This window comes from Nanorana parkeri, unplaced genomic scaffold (assembly GCF_000935625.1).
Source record: "Nanorana parkeri isolate BGI_ZX_2015 unplaced genomic scaffold, ASM93562v1 scaffold2527, whole genome shotgun sequence".
NCBI classification, from domain to species: Eukaryota; Metazoa; Chordata; class Amphibia; order Anura; family Dicroglossidae; genus Nanorana; species Nanorana parkeri.
Window position 1 is genome coordinate 64,908 of NW_017308795.1, and position 21,638 is coordinate 86,545.

General features: G+C 45.6%; 1 protein-coding gene across 1 annotated transcript in view; it reads left to right on the plus strand.

The window, feature by feature from the left end:
* Positions 1–21,638, plus strand: part of RAB11FIP5 (RAB11 family interacting protein 5) — a 99,642-nt gene that overhangs the window by 64,454 nt on the left and 13,550 nt on the right. Inside the window, exons 5-6 of the mRNA XM_018573764.1 lie at positions 17,105–17,270; positions 21,010–21,252. Coding sequence (XP_018429266.1) covers positions 17,105–17,270; positions 21,010–21,213 — 370 coding nt within the window. The 3' untranslated portion in view covers positions 21,214–21,252. The remainder of the gene's footprint in view (positions 1–17,104; positions 17,271–21,009; positions 21,253–21,638) is intronic.

The following is a 21,638-nucleotide window of genomic DNA, read 5'->3' on the forward strand; positions in this document are numbered from 1 at the left end:
GGCAATCGCTGAAAAGGTACATGTACCTTTTTTCGCGACACGCACCGCACAGTGTTTTCAACCGCGATTGCGTGGGGCCGCCCGGGCGGTATCGCGGCAGTAAACCGTGCAATCTGCCTGGCACGACCGGGGTGCCAATAGAAAATAATGGCACTGCCAGCGCGATCGGCGGTGGTGTGCGATCTGTGACTGCCCGGTCATCCGCTCAGATTCGTGCACAATGACCGTGCAGTCACGGATGGCACAACACCGCCGATCGCGCTGGCAGTGCCATTATTTTCTATTGGCACCCCGGTCGTGCAAGCCCTGCTACTTGTCCGTAGCAGGGCTAAAACACTGAAAAAACCACTTGCCCGGCGCCCGGAACTACATGTCCCGGGCGTCGGGCTATACGAATTCCACACCCCTGATTAAAGTAGGGCTGTGGAAATTAAAGATTAATTTCTCGATCGTTAACTTTTTGATCGATTTAAAATAATTTTGATCGCTAATGAAACCAAAATTAATCGATTAATTTTTAAAAAATGTGATTAATCGAACACGAACATTTTAATCATTACCAGCCCTATATTTAAAGTATATCTGAAGCCAAAACTTTATTTTTTTAGATTTGGATAGAGAGGAAGGGGGTGTACCCTTCATTATAAAGTTATCAGTCTCCTCGCATTCCAAACCTTTCCTCTCACTACCGGTGTTTCACTGGGATAAAAAGTGGGGAAACATGAGAGGGGAACAACAAATACAAATTCTGACCTTGACAAAGGGGGTTCAGCCCTTCCCACTCTATCCCCCAAAAAAAAAGGATTTTCCTGTTTTAATACACTTCCAGTTCATCCAGTGTTATTGGTTGCAACACACCAGCTGAAAACTGAAATCAGGACGGCCCTGGAGTGCTCTGTAAACTCGTAGGGTATACTAACGAGGGCATGCTAGGCATGTGCGCCGGCAAAAGATTTGTTTCGGTTTAGTTTCAGTTCAGATTTTTAGTTATCTCGTTTTTCGGGATTCAGGTCCGAAAAGTCAATTTTATCTTGTTCATTTCGGATGCATTTTAATAATTACAAGCGAACATTCGTTACAGCAAAGTGACTTTTTACTTTTGACAGTCCACATAAACAATAACAAAAAAAACACAGCGTAATGGAATTTTAGGGGGGATCCAAACACAAAAAAGCGAGGGGTCCTCCCCAAAATCCCTTGATCCAAGCAGCAGGAAAGGAGGAGTGTGCTCCATACCAGGCCCGCAGACCCTCAACATGGATACTGTGCTTTGCCAGGAAAAGCCCCTGGCAAAGAACAAGGGCCTCTTCCTACAACCACCGTGCCAGGGTTGTGGGGAAGAGGCCCTTGTTCTGCAGGCAGGGGGGGGTTTATCTGGGTTTCAGTTTTTTTTTTTTAATGTTTAACAAATTCTTGCTGAATGACATTCGGGGAAAAAAATTTGGATGCTTCCAAATTTTCCTTTATAAAAAATTTGGATTCGTCATTTCTTTCATTCCGAATGAAACAAATTGAACATGTCCTGGGCTGACAGGATGGTGCTCAGGAAGGGCATTATTCTTCAAAGAGGAAGTGGGGTAATGACATGCAGTGTATAGCACAGCAGGATGGGTCCATACGAACGAAGATGTATGTTGAACCTTCAAAAACAGGTCAGCAAATTTTATTGTGCGGTAATTCCCGCGATATCGCGGCTATTTACCGCGCAATATCGCTCTCCAATGCATGGCAATGGGGCTCTGTCCGTCGCTGTCGCGGGTCGTGCGTCGCTACAGCAGGACCCTTTTTTGGAGCGGATTTTTCCGCGATTCTAGCTTGCTCAATGCATATCGCACAAAATGCAAATCGCGCGACAAACGCGCGATTTGCGAATCGCTCGGTGTGAATGGGGCCTTATAATGTGTAAGTTGCCTGTCAGCTGCCACATTCAGTTGTTGCTTTGTGGTCATCTGCAGGATTCACACACAGGAAATGTGGAAATGTTCTGCTGTATTTTAACCTACTGACCCATCACTTCCTTATTCGACTAACTGCCAGCTTATGTACAGAATAACTAGTACATATCCTTTAAACAAGCCTTCTCCCTGTATACCGCAGAACAGTAAATGTCACAATGCATCTTCTGCATCAGTGTGTTTGACACACCACAGCCTGTAACTGCCCAGATCTGCTTCCAACATCATTGCTGTGGAGATTGATATTGCCTACCACCAATATAGGGCAAAGACGTGAGAGAGCTACTAGGTGCACAAGAGGCTCCAGTTGTAGGATTTGGCTGCTAAGCTGTGAATAGCCTGAGCAACCTGTATATCTGTATCTATCTCCTGGTGTCTGGTTCAGTCACAACATCAACTCCACTGAATCTATTAGAGCAGGCGCACATGTTTCTTCCCTTTCTTGAATCAGTTTAGATTTTTTTTTTTTGTTGGCATTAGAAAAGAGTTGCAGTGCTTGGCTTTCTTACAAGAAAACATGTCATGGAAAGATCATCTCATGAGACAGTCTACCATTGCTGTTCCCCTTCTGCAAATGCTGATTGCCTGCTTTCATGTCATAATAGAACATAATTGTTCTGGGTCAGTGACTTGGAAAGTATTGGTGCCATTGGGTCAGTAGGATAGCCATGGACCTAGTATTTGCACATGGAAGTTGGCAATACAGTTTAGGAAATCCCCAATTTTTAGTGATGCACCGATACCAGTTTTTCGGTATCGAGTACAGGCACAGATTTTTCAGTACTCGCCGATACCTGCCAATACTGAATACCGGTGCCCTGATTTATCAGGAAGCCGGGCAAAGGATCATGACCCGCCGCCCGGCTTCCTGATCACCTGGTAAGCCAGTATTTTATCAAAAGAACACCGGCTTCTCTTCCCGCGGCTGCCTGGCTTCCTGACCAATTAGGAAGCCAGACGGCGAGTCATGAGGTGCTGCCCGGCTTTCTGATTGGCTAGGAAGCCGGCTTTACTTGTTGCTAGGCAGCCTGGCTGCCTGACCAATTGGGAAGCCGGGAGGTGGTTCATGACTTGCCGCCCGGCTTCCTTATTGGAAAGGAAGCCGGCTCCCTTGGCACTGGCGGTCAGAGGGAGATCTTCCAGTATCGGAGGTAAGTATTGGAGCATTTGGCCGAGTACGAGTATCTGTGCATCCCTACCAATTTACATTTTTGTTCTCAGGTGGGAGGGCTGGAATAAGGGATGTGCAGTGTAACTGTGTTTTATGGGTGAGAAGAAAAGGAGCAATATGTAGTTACTCCCACCAGCTAAAGTTTCTGATGTGTAGCCAAAATATTTATCTTTTTTGGAGGGGGGGATTAGGAAGCATTAAAACCCTTGCCATGCATTTATTGTTCTTTGCATCTCCGCTGGGGAGATTCACACTATTCGTTCTGCCAGCCATTGTCACCGAAACAGTGATGGGAAGTCCAAAATTTTACAGTTGTCACCAGAACAAAAGGTAAATCTTCAAATGGGGATGCCTATTATGGTGACAACTGTCTAAGAGTTCCTCCTAACTAGAGGTTTCGTCTCATCTCCAGGGCAGAAAGTAAAGGAATGGGACACTCATAGCAAAAAATAAAATGATGTGTTTTTATAAATCTTCCATCTTCCCCTTATGATAGGTTTCCTTTAACATTTTGCAAATATTTACTGCATAGGGATAGACTTATTTTTTTCAAGTGCTGTCAATGTCTCTAATTGGTTAGGTTTCCTTTGCTACCAGTACGGGTGACCACGCACGAAGTGAGGGGGAATTCTTAGATGGCCATGAGATTTTTCAGGGGTTCTAATCCCTCCTAATTTGAACTGAAGCTAAAAAATAAATTGGCTGCAATAGAAACCTTTAAAAGGTGGTAAGGTCCTTTAAAATCAGCCTTGTGGTTTATTCAAGTCTTAGTACAGGATCTAATTTTCTAGCTGATTGGCTCTCCTACATCTCTGTAACTGAGCAAATGTCACCACGCTGATTTTACACAATCGTTACATAAATCTTCCATCGGATGTGTCGTAATTGCCGCGTTCCGCTCCCTCTGCTTTTAGCCGATGTTCTCCTAGGCTGCTAAACTGTAATAACATTCGGTTAAAGTGTACGTTGACCCAAAATCCATTTTCCGGTAAGTTTGGCATCATGCCTCACTGTATACGACGATTCTCCTAACAATCCTTTTTTTGTAAATCTGTTGCAAAGGTTTTCAGCTGGAGATTTAGGGTTTACATACACTTTAAGAATTGGAACAGACAAAAAGGTTTCTACGCTCCTGGGTTTAAATGTTCCCAGAACCAATGAAGCAAAGGCGGTAAGTGACACAAAGGTCATTCATCCAAACTGGTTACAGAATTAATTCTAGATCTAAATGGTCACAGAGTTATAGCATGTTTTCAGGCATCTATCCCAGTAGAGGGGCGGGGGGGGAAGGGTGTCCTTTTCCAGACACACTCACTTCGCCCTGCATGGGTAAGGAGACAGTGTATCATTAAAGTGCATGCACGGGCAAACTAAAACATATTCTGTGCATTTCTTCAGGGCATGCACATTTCCCATGTTTTGTCCCTTTAAAAAACCCTACATGCAGAAAATGAACTGTAGATCTGCCAGTAACAGGAAGGTGAAACACAAAGATGAGTGGGAGCGGTGGACAGGAATTATGGCAAAGAGATATCACCCTTGAGTATCCAAGTCTAAAAAAAGCCAGAAGCTAGCTCAGCTCACCAGGCCCCACCAATACAGTATAACCCAAACATCACTTTGGGTGGACTGACCCTTTAAAAGTGATGGATATCCGCAGATCTTCAAAAATTGGCTCCCATAAGAGGACTAGTGGTAGATAAGCCAGCATCTCAGAAGATGGATGATTAACTTCTTTACTCAACTCGTTTCCCTAAACTGTGATATGCCATTGATACTTGGGGTTTTCTCAACTAGGGGTGCCAATCAGAAGCGCCCAACAGTGTGCTATTGATTCACCGATGTTCTAAGGGGGTACAAGCTTGGTCAAAAACATAAAACAAGCTGTAAACCAAAAGCAATGCAAAATGTGAGTTGAAGTTTGTGAACAAATCTTCTCGAGTGCTGGCTTATCTGCGACTTGACATTACAGTACCACTATTGCTGTGCACCCGAATGACATTAAGGCTTAAAGCCCAAGCCTAGGCTTTTTCTTTAAATGGTGACCCAAGAAGTGTGAAATATTAAAAAGAGAGCAGCTTTGGCTACAATACTTTCCTCTTACAGTGCTGTCCCTTGCATGAATTACCTTCCACCACTAAGTGTCCTTGGTCTTGGGGTTGAAGGACACCTGGCATCACTCAATCCAGAAGACTGAGAGCATCTTGTAAGTGTAGGGTGGCATGGAACTGTCCACTGAGGGGGCTCCAAGTTGGTGCCCTTCAATAGGACACCCGTCAGCATTCCTAAATCTTCCCAACCAAACATTGCTTCTATAAAGCTTTCAATAAACCGTTGCTTGCTCCCATATACATCATATATGTATATCATATACATTAAGCTGATCTCGTCTTAAATGAAAAAAAAAAAAAATACCCTTATGTTTTATAACCTCCCAGAATGCCATTGTGTCCATTTTCTAAGCCATGTAAGTATTTGGTTTCCGAATGATGTGTTAAATATTTATGCATATTTTGTGATGAATTTTTGGTTTGCAGCATCCTTCATTTTCATGCACATAATGTCACAATGTCTCCTCACCCAACTTAGGTCCACGTCACACAGCCCCCCCACCCCATGGAAGCCGTAGGGCACTAGAAGCGTGTGTGTTTATGTAGTCTTGATGTTTGTCACTAACCTGGAGGATCGTTTTGTCTTCCTCCACAGACTGGATGTGTCTCCTCTGGTAGAAACCAGCTCCTCTGCTTCTTTCCCCTACACCCCTTGCCTTCCTGCCCCAGCTTCCCCTGTAGTAGCTGCTTTAGTATTGCCTAGAACTAACCTTGGTAGAACTTCTCTTAGTGGTGTCCAAGGGGGCCTGTCTGCCAGCAACCCATTTCTCAGCTCACTACAGAACAACCCTTTCTTTGCGGATTCCCTCTCTGACCAGTTACTAAATACTTCTTCACCTACTCACTTTTTCTCTAGTTTCCCCTCTGGGTCTAATGCTACCTCAGAAGCTGCTGAAAGGGGCTCTTCTCTTGTGGAGGAACACAGTCCATCAGTCTTCCTGCAACCTTCAGAAGATCGGACGTCATCCTTGTACCAAAAGACGATTGATTCGGAGGAAGCGTTGGAGGATAATGGTTCTTCGGCAGAAATGGTTTCAGAATGGGAGGAACAATTTGATGCTTTTGCTTCAAGCCGACTTCAAAAATCACCGGAAGCCAAAGATAACTTTGTTGGTGACACTGAAAAGAATCCTTCATTTTCATTGTTTGATGTTCATGGACCTGAGATCAGGCAAGATCACTTGAGCAGGCCAAGCTTACAAGCACCCTGGTCAGACTATAAAGATGAAATCTTTTCTACATCATGCATTCCCCCCTATGAGTCTGCTATAGTTCGAACATTCACCAGTGACTTGACTGCATATCAGAAGTCAGAACAATATCCTAGCATGGAAATGCCAATTTCTAAACCAAGTCCAATTACATTTAAATTGGTAGAAACAAGCCAGGCAGAAAACAGAGTAGCTTCTGTCTCACCACTTATGATTAAAGAACAAGTCATGGTCAATTCAGGAGACAAGCCTCATAATTCAGTACATCCAAACATCTCCCCTACTCAAAGGTTTTACTCTTCTACCATGACACCCATAGCTGAAAGTACACATGAGCTGAGGGACAGTACTGACCTAATTGTTGAGGAGGTGAAGGCCTCCATAGAACCAAGGCACCAGGCTTTGATAGAACATAATTTTGTCAGGGTGGGTGAAGACCTTTCTCCAGAACCTATTCCAAATAAAAAGGCACCAGTGGAAGAAAGAGTTAATGAGTTAATTAAAGAACAGGCCATAAGTGAGGCTATAGGGTCCTTGCCACCACCCAAGCCCCCACAGCTTAAGTTGTCACCTGCCTTTGAACGCATTGAGGCTGATGTAGATAATTGCAAACAAACAAGCTTTCAGGCCACCAGTGGAAAACAAACAGAGAGCCCAGAGGAACATGAGCTTGAGCAAAACATGGGGGATAGCGCAAACACACATCCTCCAGTGGCCTGTTGTCCTGTAATTGAGATAAGAAGCCCAGTGTTAGGTTCTACAGCGGAGGACACCCAATCCACCACCGAGGGCCTTCTGACTAATTTAAGAGACGGAAATAATGAATTTCTAAAGCTGGGTGCTGCTAATGGGGAACACCTGTTAGATGTAAATGACACCACTGCGACAGAGCAGTTCAGGACTTGCCCTTCGACTGTCTCACTAGACCTCTCAAGTCTTCAAGAAAAGTCAAACAAATTGGAGATAATTAACTGCAGTCCATCTGAATTGCTCTTGTTGGGTGACAACAAACACGATAATGAGGACTTTATCTTCCAGAAGCTCATGTCTGTGCCAAAGAAACAAAAAGGGAACGGGACAGAAGGTACAAGTGCATCTTTAAAACTCAACCACTCTGACATTTTGTTTTGGTCTGCCTTGGAGGAACAAGCACTGTCCAGCATGGCAGAGCCAACAAAGGACATACTGAATGTCAACGTTACCTTGGAATCCAGTGAATTCACTAACCAGAATGTAGAATATAGAACTGAGCCAACGGATGGTAAAAATAAAGATTTAATAAACCAATCAATGGAATGCTATAACCCACCACCAACTGAAATATCAAACGAGAACCTTGAGTCTAGTGACAAAATATTAGTAGAAGAAAGCCATCCTAGTGTTTTACTAAGCCAGCAGTCCTCTTGGTCAGCAGATATCATTGTAGACTTTAAGAATGAGGAGTTTTGGAAAACCGACTCTGAAAACTTGGCACAAAATGACCTAAAAAGTTTACCATCTCCTGGAAATCCCTTCACACCTACTGATAAAACCCTTTTAAGTCACAAGAACCCATTTGTTGACCACTCTAGTGAAAGTCAAAGTCATGATTCTTCTCTACAAGAAGGCTTGAGCTTCAAAGATCTTCATGCACGGGCAGCAATCCAAGTGCTCCCATCTGCCACCACCACTGCTGAAGTGAGAGCTCCTTCTGTGCATGGCAACCAACCCCTGGCTTTCTCTACTCCTTTCTTTGCAGCTGCCCCAAACCCTAAACCCTCAAACTTCCCCTCTCCAATCCGGTATTCTACAGCTTCCGAGGTCACCACATACACCCACACAGCAACTTTGTCGTGCCTCCGCTCTCCTGCTACCAGTGGTGTGACATCGCCAGCACCTGTGGTTCTGCCTCAGGAGACACAGCCAGCTGAAAATCCACTTATGCCTCTAAAAACCAGGTGAGAAATCCGAGAGGTTTAATAACAGATGTTTTGGTGATGGTTGGCCATGGAGCTTGACCAGCGTGAGTGGTTTAATGTGGCCATTTTAGGGTGTTTATTTGAAGACCGCAAACATGTCAAAGCCTCACTTTCCCAAAACTGAAAAGTTGGAGAGCTAAAATGAATGTGTGCTCCATTTTAAACTTGCTGGAATGTTCGTGTTGCTGACAGCCCCCCATCCACCAAATACAAAAGGCTTAAAGTAAGTTTGTACAAAAATATTTGTGTTTCCGTGCCTCACAGCTGTTTCCAGCTCACTGCAGGATCACATTCTTGTGGGATTTTAGGTACCCAACCCTCCTAGGGGGGCACAGTGATCTCGCCTGTGCCTTCTGGAATTGTGGAGCCATAGTACATGCATTTAATTTTTGTAGGAACTTTTATTTTCCAATGAATTCTGTAAGCCATTTGTATTTGGCAAGGGCTGTGAGTAAAGTAGACATACCATTTTCATGGAAGGCCCATTTTAAGGGCAGACACCAGAAGATGCTTGCTGTTTACCTTTTATTACCCAGAAAACCTCCCAACGTGCCCTTCTGGTTTAGTTTTTGCTTCTGTTACCTGACTTCTTCAGACTTCATGGCCAAGCCCTGCCAACTGCCATTTGATTGCCCCATGAGACTGCTCCACTGGCCTTTGGTGGCACTCACTGGACAGAGGGATGATGGTTGGTGCATTAGTCATCCAGTCAACAAAAGGTCCAGCCCCATTTGTTTTTATTTATATTCTGTAGACTGTAACTGGAGGAGCTGGAACACCCCAAGGTGGGCAGGTACACCAGAGACTCCAATCAGATTGTTCAGCTGTTTTGAGAGCCAAAGGGGCCAACTAGCAAGATACTGAAGCTTGGCCCAGCGGGAGATTCCGCCATCCACACAGTTTAGTGTAGATGGAGGAATCTGCTGCAGTCTTTCCATCTGACCATAGGAAATCTGCAGATAATTTATAGGTGTATGGCCAGCTTTAGAGTTGTCTCTAGGTATAAATGGGAAACCTCCAATTGGGGAACCTGTTCCTGTGCCAGTGGTCCTAGAGATATTTTTTTTAGAATTCCTATTTTTGGGGATTTTGTTCCCGTCAGGTGGGTTTTGCATTCCTGTACATGTATACTGGGATGCACAATCCGCTTAAAGCTGGTCAGTTGAAGGTCAAATGCACCCGTCAATCAACAGTCTTGGAAACTGATGCCATTGACACATTGTCGACATAGGCCCTTAAACTGTTAAAGAAGCCATTCCTAAGAGAAGGCAGCACAAGCTACAAAGTAAAACTAAACCAGGGGGGCGCACAGAGGAAAATGTTCTGGCTAATTTAAAGTAATAGCCGGTACCACAAACTGCCAGCTATTGGGCTGAACTTTTTGTTTGAAATGTTGAAAACCTTGTGGGACTCCACTGTGCAGAACCCCCACCCCGACTTCTATGCGGCTCTAGTGTGCAGACAGGGCCAGACTTCTACTAGGCTCTATGGTGCAGGAGTAGCCAGACTTCTATGGGTTTCTACTGTGTAGACAGGGCCATATGTCTATGGGGGTTTTTGTGCAGATGTTCCGACTTCTGAGGGGGGTGGGGGGGGGCTCTACTGTGCAGGTGCGCCCAGATTTCTGTGGGGGCTCTACTGTGCAGGTGCACCCAGATTTCTGTGGGGTTCTACTGTGCAGGTGCGCCCAGATTTCTGTGGGGGCTCTACTGTGCAGGTGCGCCCAGATTTCTGTGGGGGCTCTACTGTGCAGGTGCACCCAGATTTCTGTGGGGTTCTACTGTGCAGGTGCGCCCAGATTTCTGTGGGGGTTCTACTGTGCAGGTGCGCCCAGATTTCTGTGGGGGCTCTACTGTGCAGGTGCGCCCAGACTTCTGTGGCGGCTCTACTGTGCAGGTGCGCCCAGGCTTCTGTGGGGGCTCCACTGTGCAGGTGCGCCCAGACTTCTGTGGGGGCTCTACTGTGCAGGTGCGCCCAGCAGTGAGAGGACTTCGGCGCTGGATGTAAACAAAATATGGGAGATGCCGAGCGCAGGATCTTGGTAAGAATGCATATGCGGACTGTTCTGTGATGTCAGCAGAGGGGGGTTTAAAGAATAAGTGCAATGTCACTAAAAGTTCACTTATTTCTTAATGTGTGTTTGCCTGTTGGAATTTAATATTTCAAAAAAAAAAAAGTAGGGATTAATGTTACTGCTCTTTGGCTCTTCTCATTGGAGAGAGGTGATGCTCATTCATTGTCCTATGAGAAGGGTAGGGGCGGAGATGTGACCTATTATTGAACCATGGAGACGTTTTGGTTGATCTGGAGCTTTGTGTCACCTGTCTGGCTGTGGGTATCACAGTTGGGCTGTATACAAATCCTTTGGCAGCTAAAACCGTAAACAGATATATGTATTTCAACTGTGTATGTAACTCTTTGCCAGGAGTTCAGCTTAAACCGTGCTCATAATCTTACACCGCAGTCATTTTCTCATCAGAATATTACATTTCACTACAGAAATATCACCAAAGTGCTATTGATTTTATTTTTCACATGAGATGACTATGGCAAACCTTCGTTTCTCATCAGTCAGTCTGTATTTTATCTCAAGAAACTGTTTGTATCCCCCAATCAAATATCTTCTGCTCCCCTCAATAGACACCTCACAGTCACTGCTACTTTTACAGGGTAATACACGATCACCTGTAGCATTATGACCACTGACCTCTGAAGTGAATAACATCTGGTTACAATGGCACCTGGAAGTAGGGGGATATATTACAATGACACCTGGAAGTGGGAGGGGGGATATATTATGCAGCAAGTGAACATTTTGTCCTTGGAGTTGATGTGTTGGAAGCAGAAAAAATGGGCAAGCGTAAGGATTTGGTGGACTCTTGACAAGGGCCAAATTGTGATAGCCAGACAACTGGGTCAGAGCAACTCCAAAATTGCAGCTCCTGTGGGATGTTCCCGGTCTACAGTGGTCAGGACCGATTAAGTGGCCCAAGGAAGGAAAACCGGTGAACCGGTGACAGGGTCATGGGCGGCCAAGGCTCATTGATGCATGTGGGAAGGGAAGGCTGGCCCATGGAGTCCGATCCAATAGAAGAGCTACTGTAGCTCAGATTGCTGAAAAAGTTAATGATGGTTTCTGATAGAAAGCTGTATGAATGTCTATGGGGCTGCATAGTCCACGTCCACCGCCAAAACTCCTACAATGGGCTTGTGTGCATCATAACTAGACCACGAAGCAATGGAGGAAGATGGCCTGGTCTGATGAATCATCATGTTTTCTTTTACATCATGTGTATGGCCGCGTGTGTGTGTTGCTTACCTGGGGAAGAGATAGCATAAAGATGAACTATGGGAAGGAGGCAAGCCTGCTGAGGCAGTGTGATGCTTTGGGCAATGTTCTGCTGGGAAACCTCGGGTCCTGCCATTCATGTGGATGTTACTTTGACACGTACCTCCGACTGAAAACATTGCTGCTGACCAAGTACACCCCTTCATGGAAACGGTATTCCCTGATGGCAGTGGCCTCTTTCAGCAGGATAATGCGCCACACCGCAAGAATGGATTAAGGAACACAACAAGTTTAGGGTGTTGACTGGGCCTCCAGATCTCAATCCAATTGAGCATCCTGTGGGATGTGACAGAAGAATAAGTTCGATCCATGGTGGCCGCACCTCACAATTTACAGGACTTGAAGGATCTGCTACTGATGGTTTGGTGCCAGATACCACAGCATACCTTCAGAGGTCTAGTGGAGTCCATGCCTCGATGGGTCAGGAAAAGGGGGACCTACTCCATATTAGGCAGGTTGTCATAATGTTTTGGCTGATCGGTGCATAAGAGTTTGCAAAGGCATTTGGTGCACACAAAGTAGATTTAATATCCTTGTGGTAATTTAAATGTATTAAAAAAAAAAAACAACCTTTTTCCTCATCTTTAATACTTGCCTGATATGTCGCAGACCTCTGCAATAATCCTGCTGGAACATCGTCAGCATTTGGCCTGGTCTCCCTCTGAGCTTTGTAGCTCCATCTATCGACCCCTATGTCACTATCCTATAGGGATCTCTGGATGGAGCTCCAGAGCTCAGCAGGGGGCACCAGCATCCGACGTTTCCAGAAATGTTGAATGTAGAAGGTCTTTCAGTCATTTTTGGGCATAACCACGAGCAAATTTATTAAAGTGATGCCTTAGTGAATTGAGCCATTTTGACGTGCAGCTGTCAGTCATTAATCTAAACTCAACAACAACATTGTAATATATTGCAGCTCATCAGTTCTTAGATGTGACGGCTGCACTCATGTCCTAAGCTAAGTATCTTTTCAGCAAGCACAGAAAATACCGGCTGATTCTGCCAGGAATGTTGTGTCCCTGTCACTTCCTGTGAATTGAACTGAAATATCAAACATTATCTTTTATTCCATGCGATCTTCTGTCAAATTTGGCCATGACCCCCCCACCCCTAGTATAATGGAGATGAAGACATTAACCTCCCTGGCGGTATTCCCGAGTCTGGCTCGGGGTTCATTTTCAGTACCAAGAGCGGTAACCCCGAGCCACACTCGGGATCACACAGAAGTGTCGCTTACCTTGTCCCTACGAGCCCGCGGTGTCCTCTGCTGTGTGCGCCCGTCCGATGCCGGAATTCGGCTTTTAGTTTAGTTTTCAGGCGTCACAGCGGGAGGCGGAGCCGGCGGGAAATTCAAAAGTGCAAAGATGACATTTACACAGAACACAATGCAATCTGCTATAATTACACTTCTGTATCAAAACTATTTCACTTCAATTTTGTCCCTAGAGCTTTGTCCAGTGCCCTGCCTGCACTTTTACTGTTCTTTATTGGCTGTAGTACGGATCAGGCAGCGCCCCCCAGAATTCCCATTTTTACTGGACCATTTTAAAAAAAATATATTTTAATAAGTTATTTATTATATAATTTCCTATAATTTATAATTATTATATTTTTTATGATTTCGTGTTTCAAACTTTTTCAATCTTTATCATACCCGGGATGTCTACTGGACTCTTGTTTGGACAGATTTAGGTGAGTTATTCCTAAGATTTACTATGAATTACAGGCCTACAATATAAAACAAATTGCCATGAAAAACAATGTACCGCTTAGCATGCAAAAATACTGCACAATCATACCGCCAGGGAGGTTAAGTAGTTGTAGTCTTGGCCTGGTGGGACAACCTCCATAGAGACAGTGGAGTAGGTAAACAATGTCACCTACCTCAATCTAATGCAGTTACCATATTGAAGGACAGATGAGCTGCAATCTATTACTATATTTTTCCGTGTATAACTTTTTCATAAAAATATTTACAGAAAAATGGAGGGGCGTCTTATACACGGGGAGGCCGAGAGGAGAACCGCGGTTGCGAAACTGCCGATACCTCTGCAAACTAGCCTCACGAGTGAAACTTCCGATTGCAGAGACAAACCAACAGGTTTCCTCCAATCATGAGCCTTATGTACCCGACGTCGGCTGATGCTGCGGGGAGCGTGTAGCCAGTGCCCAGATGCAACTGGGAGCGGTAATGTCGGAGCATTCTGAGCCCATAAAATGTCAGAAACCAAAAAAAAACCCGGTAAATACCAATACCAGGAAGCGGCTGTCTTACTCTGCAAAATGTAAACTGGATGTACCGTCTTTCCCCGAAAATAAGACACTGTCTTATATTTTTTTGGGGTCAAAAAAACACACTAGGTCTTATTTTCGGGGTAGGTCTTATTTTTTTTATTTTTTTTTAATGTACAACAATCCAAAGTTAGTGCAAATCCAAATGAAATAATCCAAAATGGCAAAGTTAAGAATAGGGTGATCAGGGCAATCAGGGGTGCTGTAGCTTTCCAAAAGCATTTTGGTAACCAGAATGAGCGAAGCGCACTTTCATTCCTCACAGGTGGAGACCATTTGGTATCACTCCGCCTGTGACAGGAGCCGCGCTGTAGAGGAAACATCGGCTTATGCGGCTCTGCTCCCTGCGCTGCCGCCTTGCTTCCTCTAGCGCTGGCTTCGTTGGCACCGCTGAATCTCTTCAAGTTCCACCTTATGCCACCACCGGCCCTGGGAATGGTCACAACTAGGTCTTATTTTCGGGGTAGGTCTTATATTTTAGCAATTTCCAAAAATGGTACTAGGTCTTAATTTCGGGGTAGGTCTTATTTTCAGGGAAACAGGGTAATCAAGAGCATGGAAAATATTGATTTCTGAATTTTGGGTAAGAAAAGTGGGGGGCGTCCTATACATGGGGGCGTCTTATAGACAGAAAAATACGGTACATTTTAGGGTTTAGATACACTTGAAGAAACCTGTCTGGATAGAAGGGATCTGCCAGGGTTGGCATCCTTCCCTCGCCACTGGGTCACCATTTGCTCTTTCTGACTAGTTGCCCCACCTGAAACAAATGTGTTCATATCGGGTGTTTATTTGGGAACTTGGATTATACAACTTGACTAGATAATTCACTATATGGTGTCCCCCAGGGCCCCCGCTTGTTTACTTTACATCATTTAAAATGCCAGTTGTAGCTTATGTTCTGTGGAGGTATCTGGTACATATGATGCATGTTTTGGATGGTTCCATTGTTGCAACCTCTTCATACCCCTTTATTTAATGTTAGGAGCAGTTGGGTACTGAGAGGGGTTTCCATGGTATTAATTTGCACTGCAGTACCTGAAATGGAAATCAGTTTTAGGTTTCTGTGTTTAGACACTAATCCCGAGAGAGATTGTTTAGCATCCACAGCAATGACCAATACGCTGCCACACTGAAACTGCAAAATAAATAAGACAGAGCAACCTTTGTGTTGTACAGTAAGTAAAGGTGAATGTCAAGGTTGGAAAAGCAACAAGGAAGCTTAATACATATGTCAAGAGATTTCATTTTTTATTGTTACTATGGTTATATATTATACACTGCCTGGCCCAAAAAAAAGTCATCACCTGGATTTTGGGCATCTGGGGTTGCTTCAGTTGGTCAGATCTAGGTTCAGCAATGTTATGTCCCCAAAAATGAGGTCAGCTGCCCACCTGACCAGGTCTTTGCATCAATTGATATTTTCTTCTCTGATGGCACATTGGGCATATTCCGAGATGATAATGCCAGGATTCATCGGGCTCAGATTGTGAAAGAGTGGTTGGTTCAGGGAGCATGAGTACCCCCCCCAACACCACCACCACCACAGAGCCAGCAGCCTGAGAACCGGCGAAACTTTCTTCTCACACTCTGCCCACCTCCACCTCATAGGACAGCTGGGACTAGCGTGTTCGTCTCCTCCAATTGGCGGTCTGCACGTCACTCAAGCTCTTAGAGCCGGCCTTTGGGCATAATGGGCAAAGACCCAACACAATCAGGCTGATTGTGCTCGGCTTCACCTGGCCCACCAGACAAGTGCTCGGCATGCCTGATGGCCAGTCTGGGCCTGCCAGAGACTACCAGACAGCCAGAAGTCAGGCAAACCATAAGTGGACTTGACATTTTTTTTTTCTCCATTCATGCTGTAAAACAGAATTATGGGCCTGTTCTGCAAGTCTGCATAAAGGAAAAAACACCCAAAAGCGGAAAATCAAAGTGTGTGTAAGCGTGTATGTATATGTGTAATAATATATATATATATATATATTTATTTATATGTGTGTGTGTGTATATACACAAATCCCAGGAACAAATCAGGAAGTAAGAGAGGGAGCACTTCAAAGTGAGGGGATATCACCTGAACAGCTCCAGCCAGATAAAAGACCATCACTTCCTGTTCTGGAGACGATGGCCACCAGGACCAATAGTGAGGGTGAATGTCTCCAGCAGGCACAGAGTTTCTAACCCTTCCACATTCTATTCATAGCTTTATCATCTCGCCTTTTACATGCCCTTTAAAACATCCCATATTGACCATTTCTTTTTTTTTTTTACTGAAATCACAATATTCTGAGACGATTTCAGATCTGGTTGCTTTGGATTATTATACACTGTAATATATTGAAAGTTAGTGCGAGAGAGAGAAGGAAGCTGTATATCTGCCAAAGGATTTGTATTTCTGTCAGTCCAGTTCTGTGATTTACACAGCTCTGCTACACAACACAGCCCAGTCTGGCAGGGCAGGAAACCAGATTTTTCTCGACTGCAGTTCAGTAACAGTAAGTTCTTGTCACCCCCCCCCCACACCCTGTGACTGGAGAGATAAAGGAGAAGCAACTGACTGATAGGAGGAGAATGCACAGTGAAAGCTAGGCCTATTAGCATGCCCTTTGTTGGCACATGAGCACTGCAGCACAACTGATTGGCTCTTTGTGCTGCTTCTCCCTCTCCTAGTCTGAACTCTGCTGTACAGGGGAGTGCAAGAGGCTGATACCAAGTCAACAGCTTGTATTTAAACAAACAAAAAACATTTCATGATGTAGTAATGAGTACAGAGCTCCATTCATTTGTGTCTTTTACATCTGCCTGGAATTCCCCTGCAAGATGCCAGTGGGTAAACCTGGATGTTGGTGAATGCGAGGACAAATCCAGGCTGTGGGGGTACAATAAATAAATGTGGCTGATCATGTGACTCGCTTTTTGATGAATTTCCGGCTTTGTGTGATGTACGATCATTGGTTGTGGAAGACCGAGCTACCGGAGAGAATGATCTTGTGGCTAATAAGTCAAAACTGTTTTTATGTATCACAAAATCTCTTCTTTCCCCCTCCCCCTCAGCCCGCACCCTGTGAAGCCCATCAGTGCCGCCCCCTCAGAATCGCCTCCCGATAAGAAGGTCCATAAGCCGATTTTGTCTGCAGCGCTGACCAGCAGCCTGGAGGTGCTGAAACATGTGACTGGACATCATCCGTCTGGCAAGAAGCATGAGCAGGAGCGACTCAAGGTGGGTGGTCATGGGTGTGATGGTGGGTGGTCTAGTTCTTCTTTAGATTTATGGTTTACCTTCATTGTGGAAGCTTTCACCCCTCGTCCAGTCATTGGTATGGCCTGTAGCCCTTCACCCCTCGTCCAGTCATCGGTATGGCCTGTAGTCCTTCACCCCTCGTCCAGTCATCGGTATGGCCTGTAGTCCTTCTGCAACTGATCTTTATCCCCATTACTAACTCACCATGCCTTGTTCTGACTTTGTCTCTGTGTGGAGGCAGCCATCTTGGGAGAGGCAGGGCTTTCCTTATGTCAAAGCTGCCTCTTCATGTGACTGCTGATCTGATGACTGGTGGGAAGGATATTCAAGAAGCGGCATTAAAGGTGGAGGAAGCACAGAGCCACAGAATGAATGAAGCAGAAGCGGGGAGATCCTTGCACTGCGTGTCCTCAGGTAAAACTTCCTCTCCAGCAAGAAGAACAGTGAGCAGCACTGTAGAGACAGAAATATCATCCAATCTCCTGACACTAGCAGTCTGAGCCGGTGCCTGAGATGATCTCACACTGCAGATATACAGCTATGAGGCTCATGGCACCGAAAGAGGTGGAGGAAGCACACATCCACAGAATGATTGAAGTAGTGAGATCCTTGCAGTGCTGGTCCCCGGGGTACAGCTTTCCCTCCAGCAAGGAGAACAGTGAGCAGCAGAGTAGAGAGGGAGACATCACCAAATCTCCTGTCACAAAAACACTTCAAAAATGGGGTTCCCCTTTCACATTAGAGAGCCACCTTTCAATTTGGACAGACCCTTCACATCAGAATACCCTCTTTAACATCCGTAGGACCCTTTACATTGGGAGCCCCCCTCCTACATTAGGATCCCTCCTTCGCATCAGAATCCCCCCCCCCCCCCCATACAAAATTTTGCTATGGGGCCCTGTGATTTCTAGTTACGCCCCTGAGTCCGGCTAATATATCCGACTTCCCAGTGAGGGAGGAGATGTAAACATAAACCAAGCTACACTAAGTAAAAAGCTGCAGAATGACCTCGGCCTTCGGTCGTTGATGGCCAAGGAAGAACCTGGAAGAAGAATTGACCGGAGCTCTGGTGCTCTCTGGAAGAGAATAGACGTCTTCCAAAGGGAGGCAGAGCAGACCAGGGAAAGCCTGGAGAGGAGCCTCCAGCACTCTGGATTGGAGTTGGTGGGTTCAAAACACACAGTTGTATTACAATTGTCAAACCAATCTCACCCCCCCCACCCCCCTTCCTCGGCCTTCAGTCATTGATGGCTAAGGAAGAACCTTGAAGAAGAATTGACCGGAGCTCTGGTGCTCTGACAGAGAAGAGAATAGACGTCTTCCAAAGGGGGACAGAACAGACCAGGGAAAGCCTTGAGAGGAGCCTCCAGCACTCTGGAATGGAGTTGGTGGGTTCAAAACACACAGTTGTATTACAATTGTTGTCAAACCAATCTCGTCCCGCCAGTCTGCTCCCAAGATCATCACGTTAGGTGACTGCAGACACCCCGAGGTGCCATTTCATACCAGTAGCTTGTCAGACCCATGCCCCAGTCAGAGCTTAAACAATGCACGTGCCACTTAGTAACCCTGTTGTCTACTTGGGGATTTGGGACTCGCCATCTGTACAGAGTCTCTCCATATCCTCCCACCGGGTATCAGCAGTGATGATAAATTTAATTATCTACCTCCCGCAGAGTGGCAGGGTGCAGAAAGCATGTAGGACAGAGGTCCCCGATGTCACATACTCTAGTTGTCCCCGGTGTCACATGAGCCACATGACGAGATGGAGTGCGACAAGTTTAATGAACTCTGCTTACACTGCAGTTAGCATAAAATTCTCAGAGGATCTCCTACAACCCCCCAGAGAGCTGGAGGTTCATTTAACTGTTCGTCCCAATGGTGGGCAGTGCATGTTTGTGTGTATTCTGTACATAGTAAATCCTTCATACACCTACAATGAAGGGGCATTGGGCTGGAGCCGTTTAGGAATAAAAACACTAAAACCCGCCACAAAGGTTGAACTTGTTTAATTTAAATCTGTAAAAAATAATTCAAGGCAACTGGACTTGCTGCATTTTTCTTGAAGACGTTTCACTGGACATCCGACCAGCTTTCTCAATTCCAGTTGCCTTGACTTATTTTCTACAGTGACCTGGATGAATGAGAACCTTCACAGACACATTGTTTAATTTAAGGGCTACACAAAAGTCAAGTTTTAAATGATGCGAGTATACACGTCTCCCTATAATGCACGCTTTCAGTGACATACTGTTCATGTTTGTCACACATTTAGAATGTTTTTTTGCCATGTGGGAGCTTAGTAGACTGCCCCGCTGTTAAGGAACCATGTGAGGTCATCAGGGGAATTGGCTTAGGGCCTTCAAGAAGCTGTGCCATATCCTAACAAATACAGGTGAATGATGACCTACTTTGTCGTGGGCGAGTACGCGTACTTGCCATAAGCTCCGATACCCCAGATACCGGAACATCCAGTCACAGGGGGATCTCTCTATGACCGGAAGTGCCACAAGGGTGCATGGAGCCGGCTTCACGGGCCAATTGGGAAGCCAGGTTACCTGGCTAGGAAGCCGGCTTCTCTTGCTCCTAGGCAGTCTGGCTTCTTGACCAATCAGGAAGCCGGGCGGCATGTCTGGCTTCCTAGCCAATCAGAAAGCCAGGAGGTGGGTGATGACCTGGCTTCCTGATTGGCTAGGAAGCTGGCTTAACTTGTTAGGGGCCTGCCTTCCTGACCAATCGGGGGTGGGCCATGATGTGCCCCCCAGCTTCCTGATTGGCTAGGAAGCCGGCTTCACTTATTGCTAGGTTAGCCTGGGTTCCTGACCAATCCGGAAGCCGGGTGGCACGTCATGACCCGCCACCTGGCTTTCTGATTGTCTGGAAGTCAGTGTTCTATCGAAGGAACACCAGCTTCACGACCAATTAGGGCCCACGGATGCCGGTATGGGTATCTGGTATCGATGAGTACCGGAAATAAAATATCGGTACTAGTTACCGAAAACCAGGATCGGTGCATCCCTATTTATGCTATCTACATTTCATGACCAAAAGTATGTGGACACCCCTCATGAAACCCACATGATTGCGTTCAGGGGTTTCTGTTTAAGGGTGCTGCTCACGTCACAGTACGCTAGGACATTTTAGACAATTGTGCACTTTCAACCCTTTGGCAATAGTTTGGTGAAGGTCCTTTCCTTTTCCAGCATGGCTGTGCCCCCATGCGCACAACCAGCTCCATAAAGACCTGGTTTGATGAGTCTGATTTGGAGAACTCGAGTGGCCTGCACAGAGCCCCAATTGCCAGTCTGGTCTTCTAGTCCTACATGAGTACCTGAGCTCACAAATTACCACAGACGCACTCCAAACTCTTGTGAAAAGCCTCCCCAGAAGAGTGGAGAATGTTATAAGGTGGGGGGGGGGGGGCACCTCCATATTCATGGCCATGGTTTTAGCATGGGTTAGATGATCAGCTGTTCAAATACGGTCTGCGGTCTCCGCGTTGAATTCAACAAGGAGACAACCGAATACTCTGAGCACATTCAAAAAAGTGATCAACATACTTTTACACGACGACAACGCTGGTTTCTCCCGTACCATATTATATTTCCAGTGAGACTTGTGATGTAATCCATTGACATGCCCATGTACTAATACACGGCCTTTTTAGTCTTTATAGCTGTGTAGAAGTTGTAGTTGAATACATTTATTTATTTTTTAGGATGTGTCCTCTCCAGACCTGGCAGCCAAATATTACCACCTGACCCATGACGAGCTGATCCAGATGTTGCTGCAGCGAGAGGCTCAGCTGGAGAGAAAGGAGTACCATGTGCAGGAGTTAGAAGAATACATAGACAGACTTCTGGTGCGCATTATGGACCAGGCACCTGCGCTTCTCCAGGCTCCTCTGGAGACCAAGAAATAAAGCCACGGTGTGAGAGAACTGGGGATGTGAGTGCGGCCATATTGAATAAAGGTGAAAAGGTCTCATACTGTATCCCCTGTGGATAAGTGACTGTTATATTCACATTGGTTGAGGACTCCTAGCCATGACTTGTACAGGTGGCCTTCAACCCTTCTGTCATAAGAGACAACAATATGGTGCTGAGCATCCTTTCATCACATCGAAGCGCTATCATAGCTCAGTCTCACTCCTGGATTGTTATATACAAGTATTCAGCCTGGCCTAACACTGCGCTTGGTGTACACCACATAAGGTTGGTTCAAGTATTAAAGGACCACTCCGCCATAACTGAGATACAGTATGTACATTATGCTAGAGCAGCCAATAACACCCACCTGTGTATAGTAAAGTCCTCACTCTTGTAGAGAGAGGGACATCTGACCGTT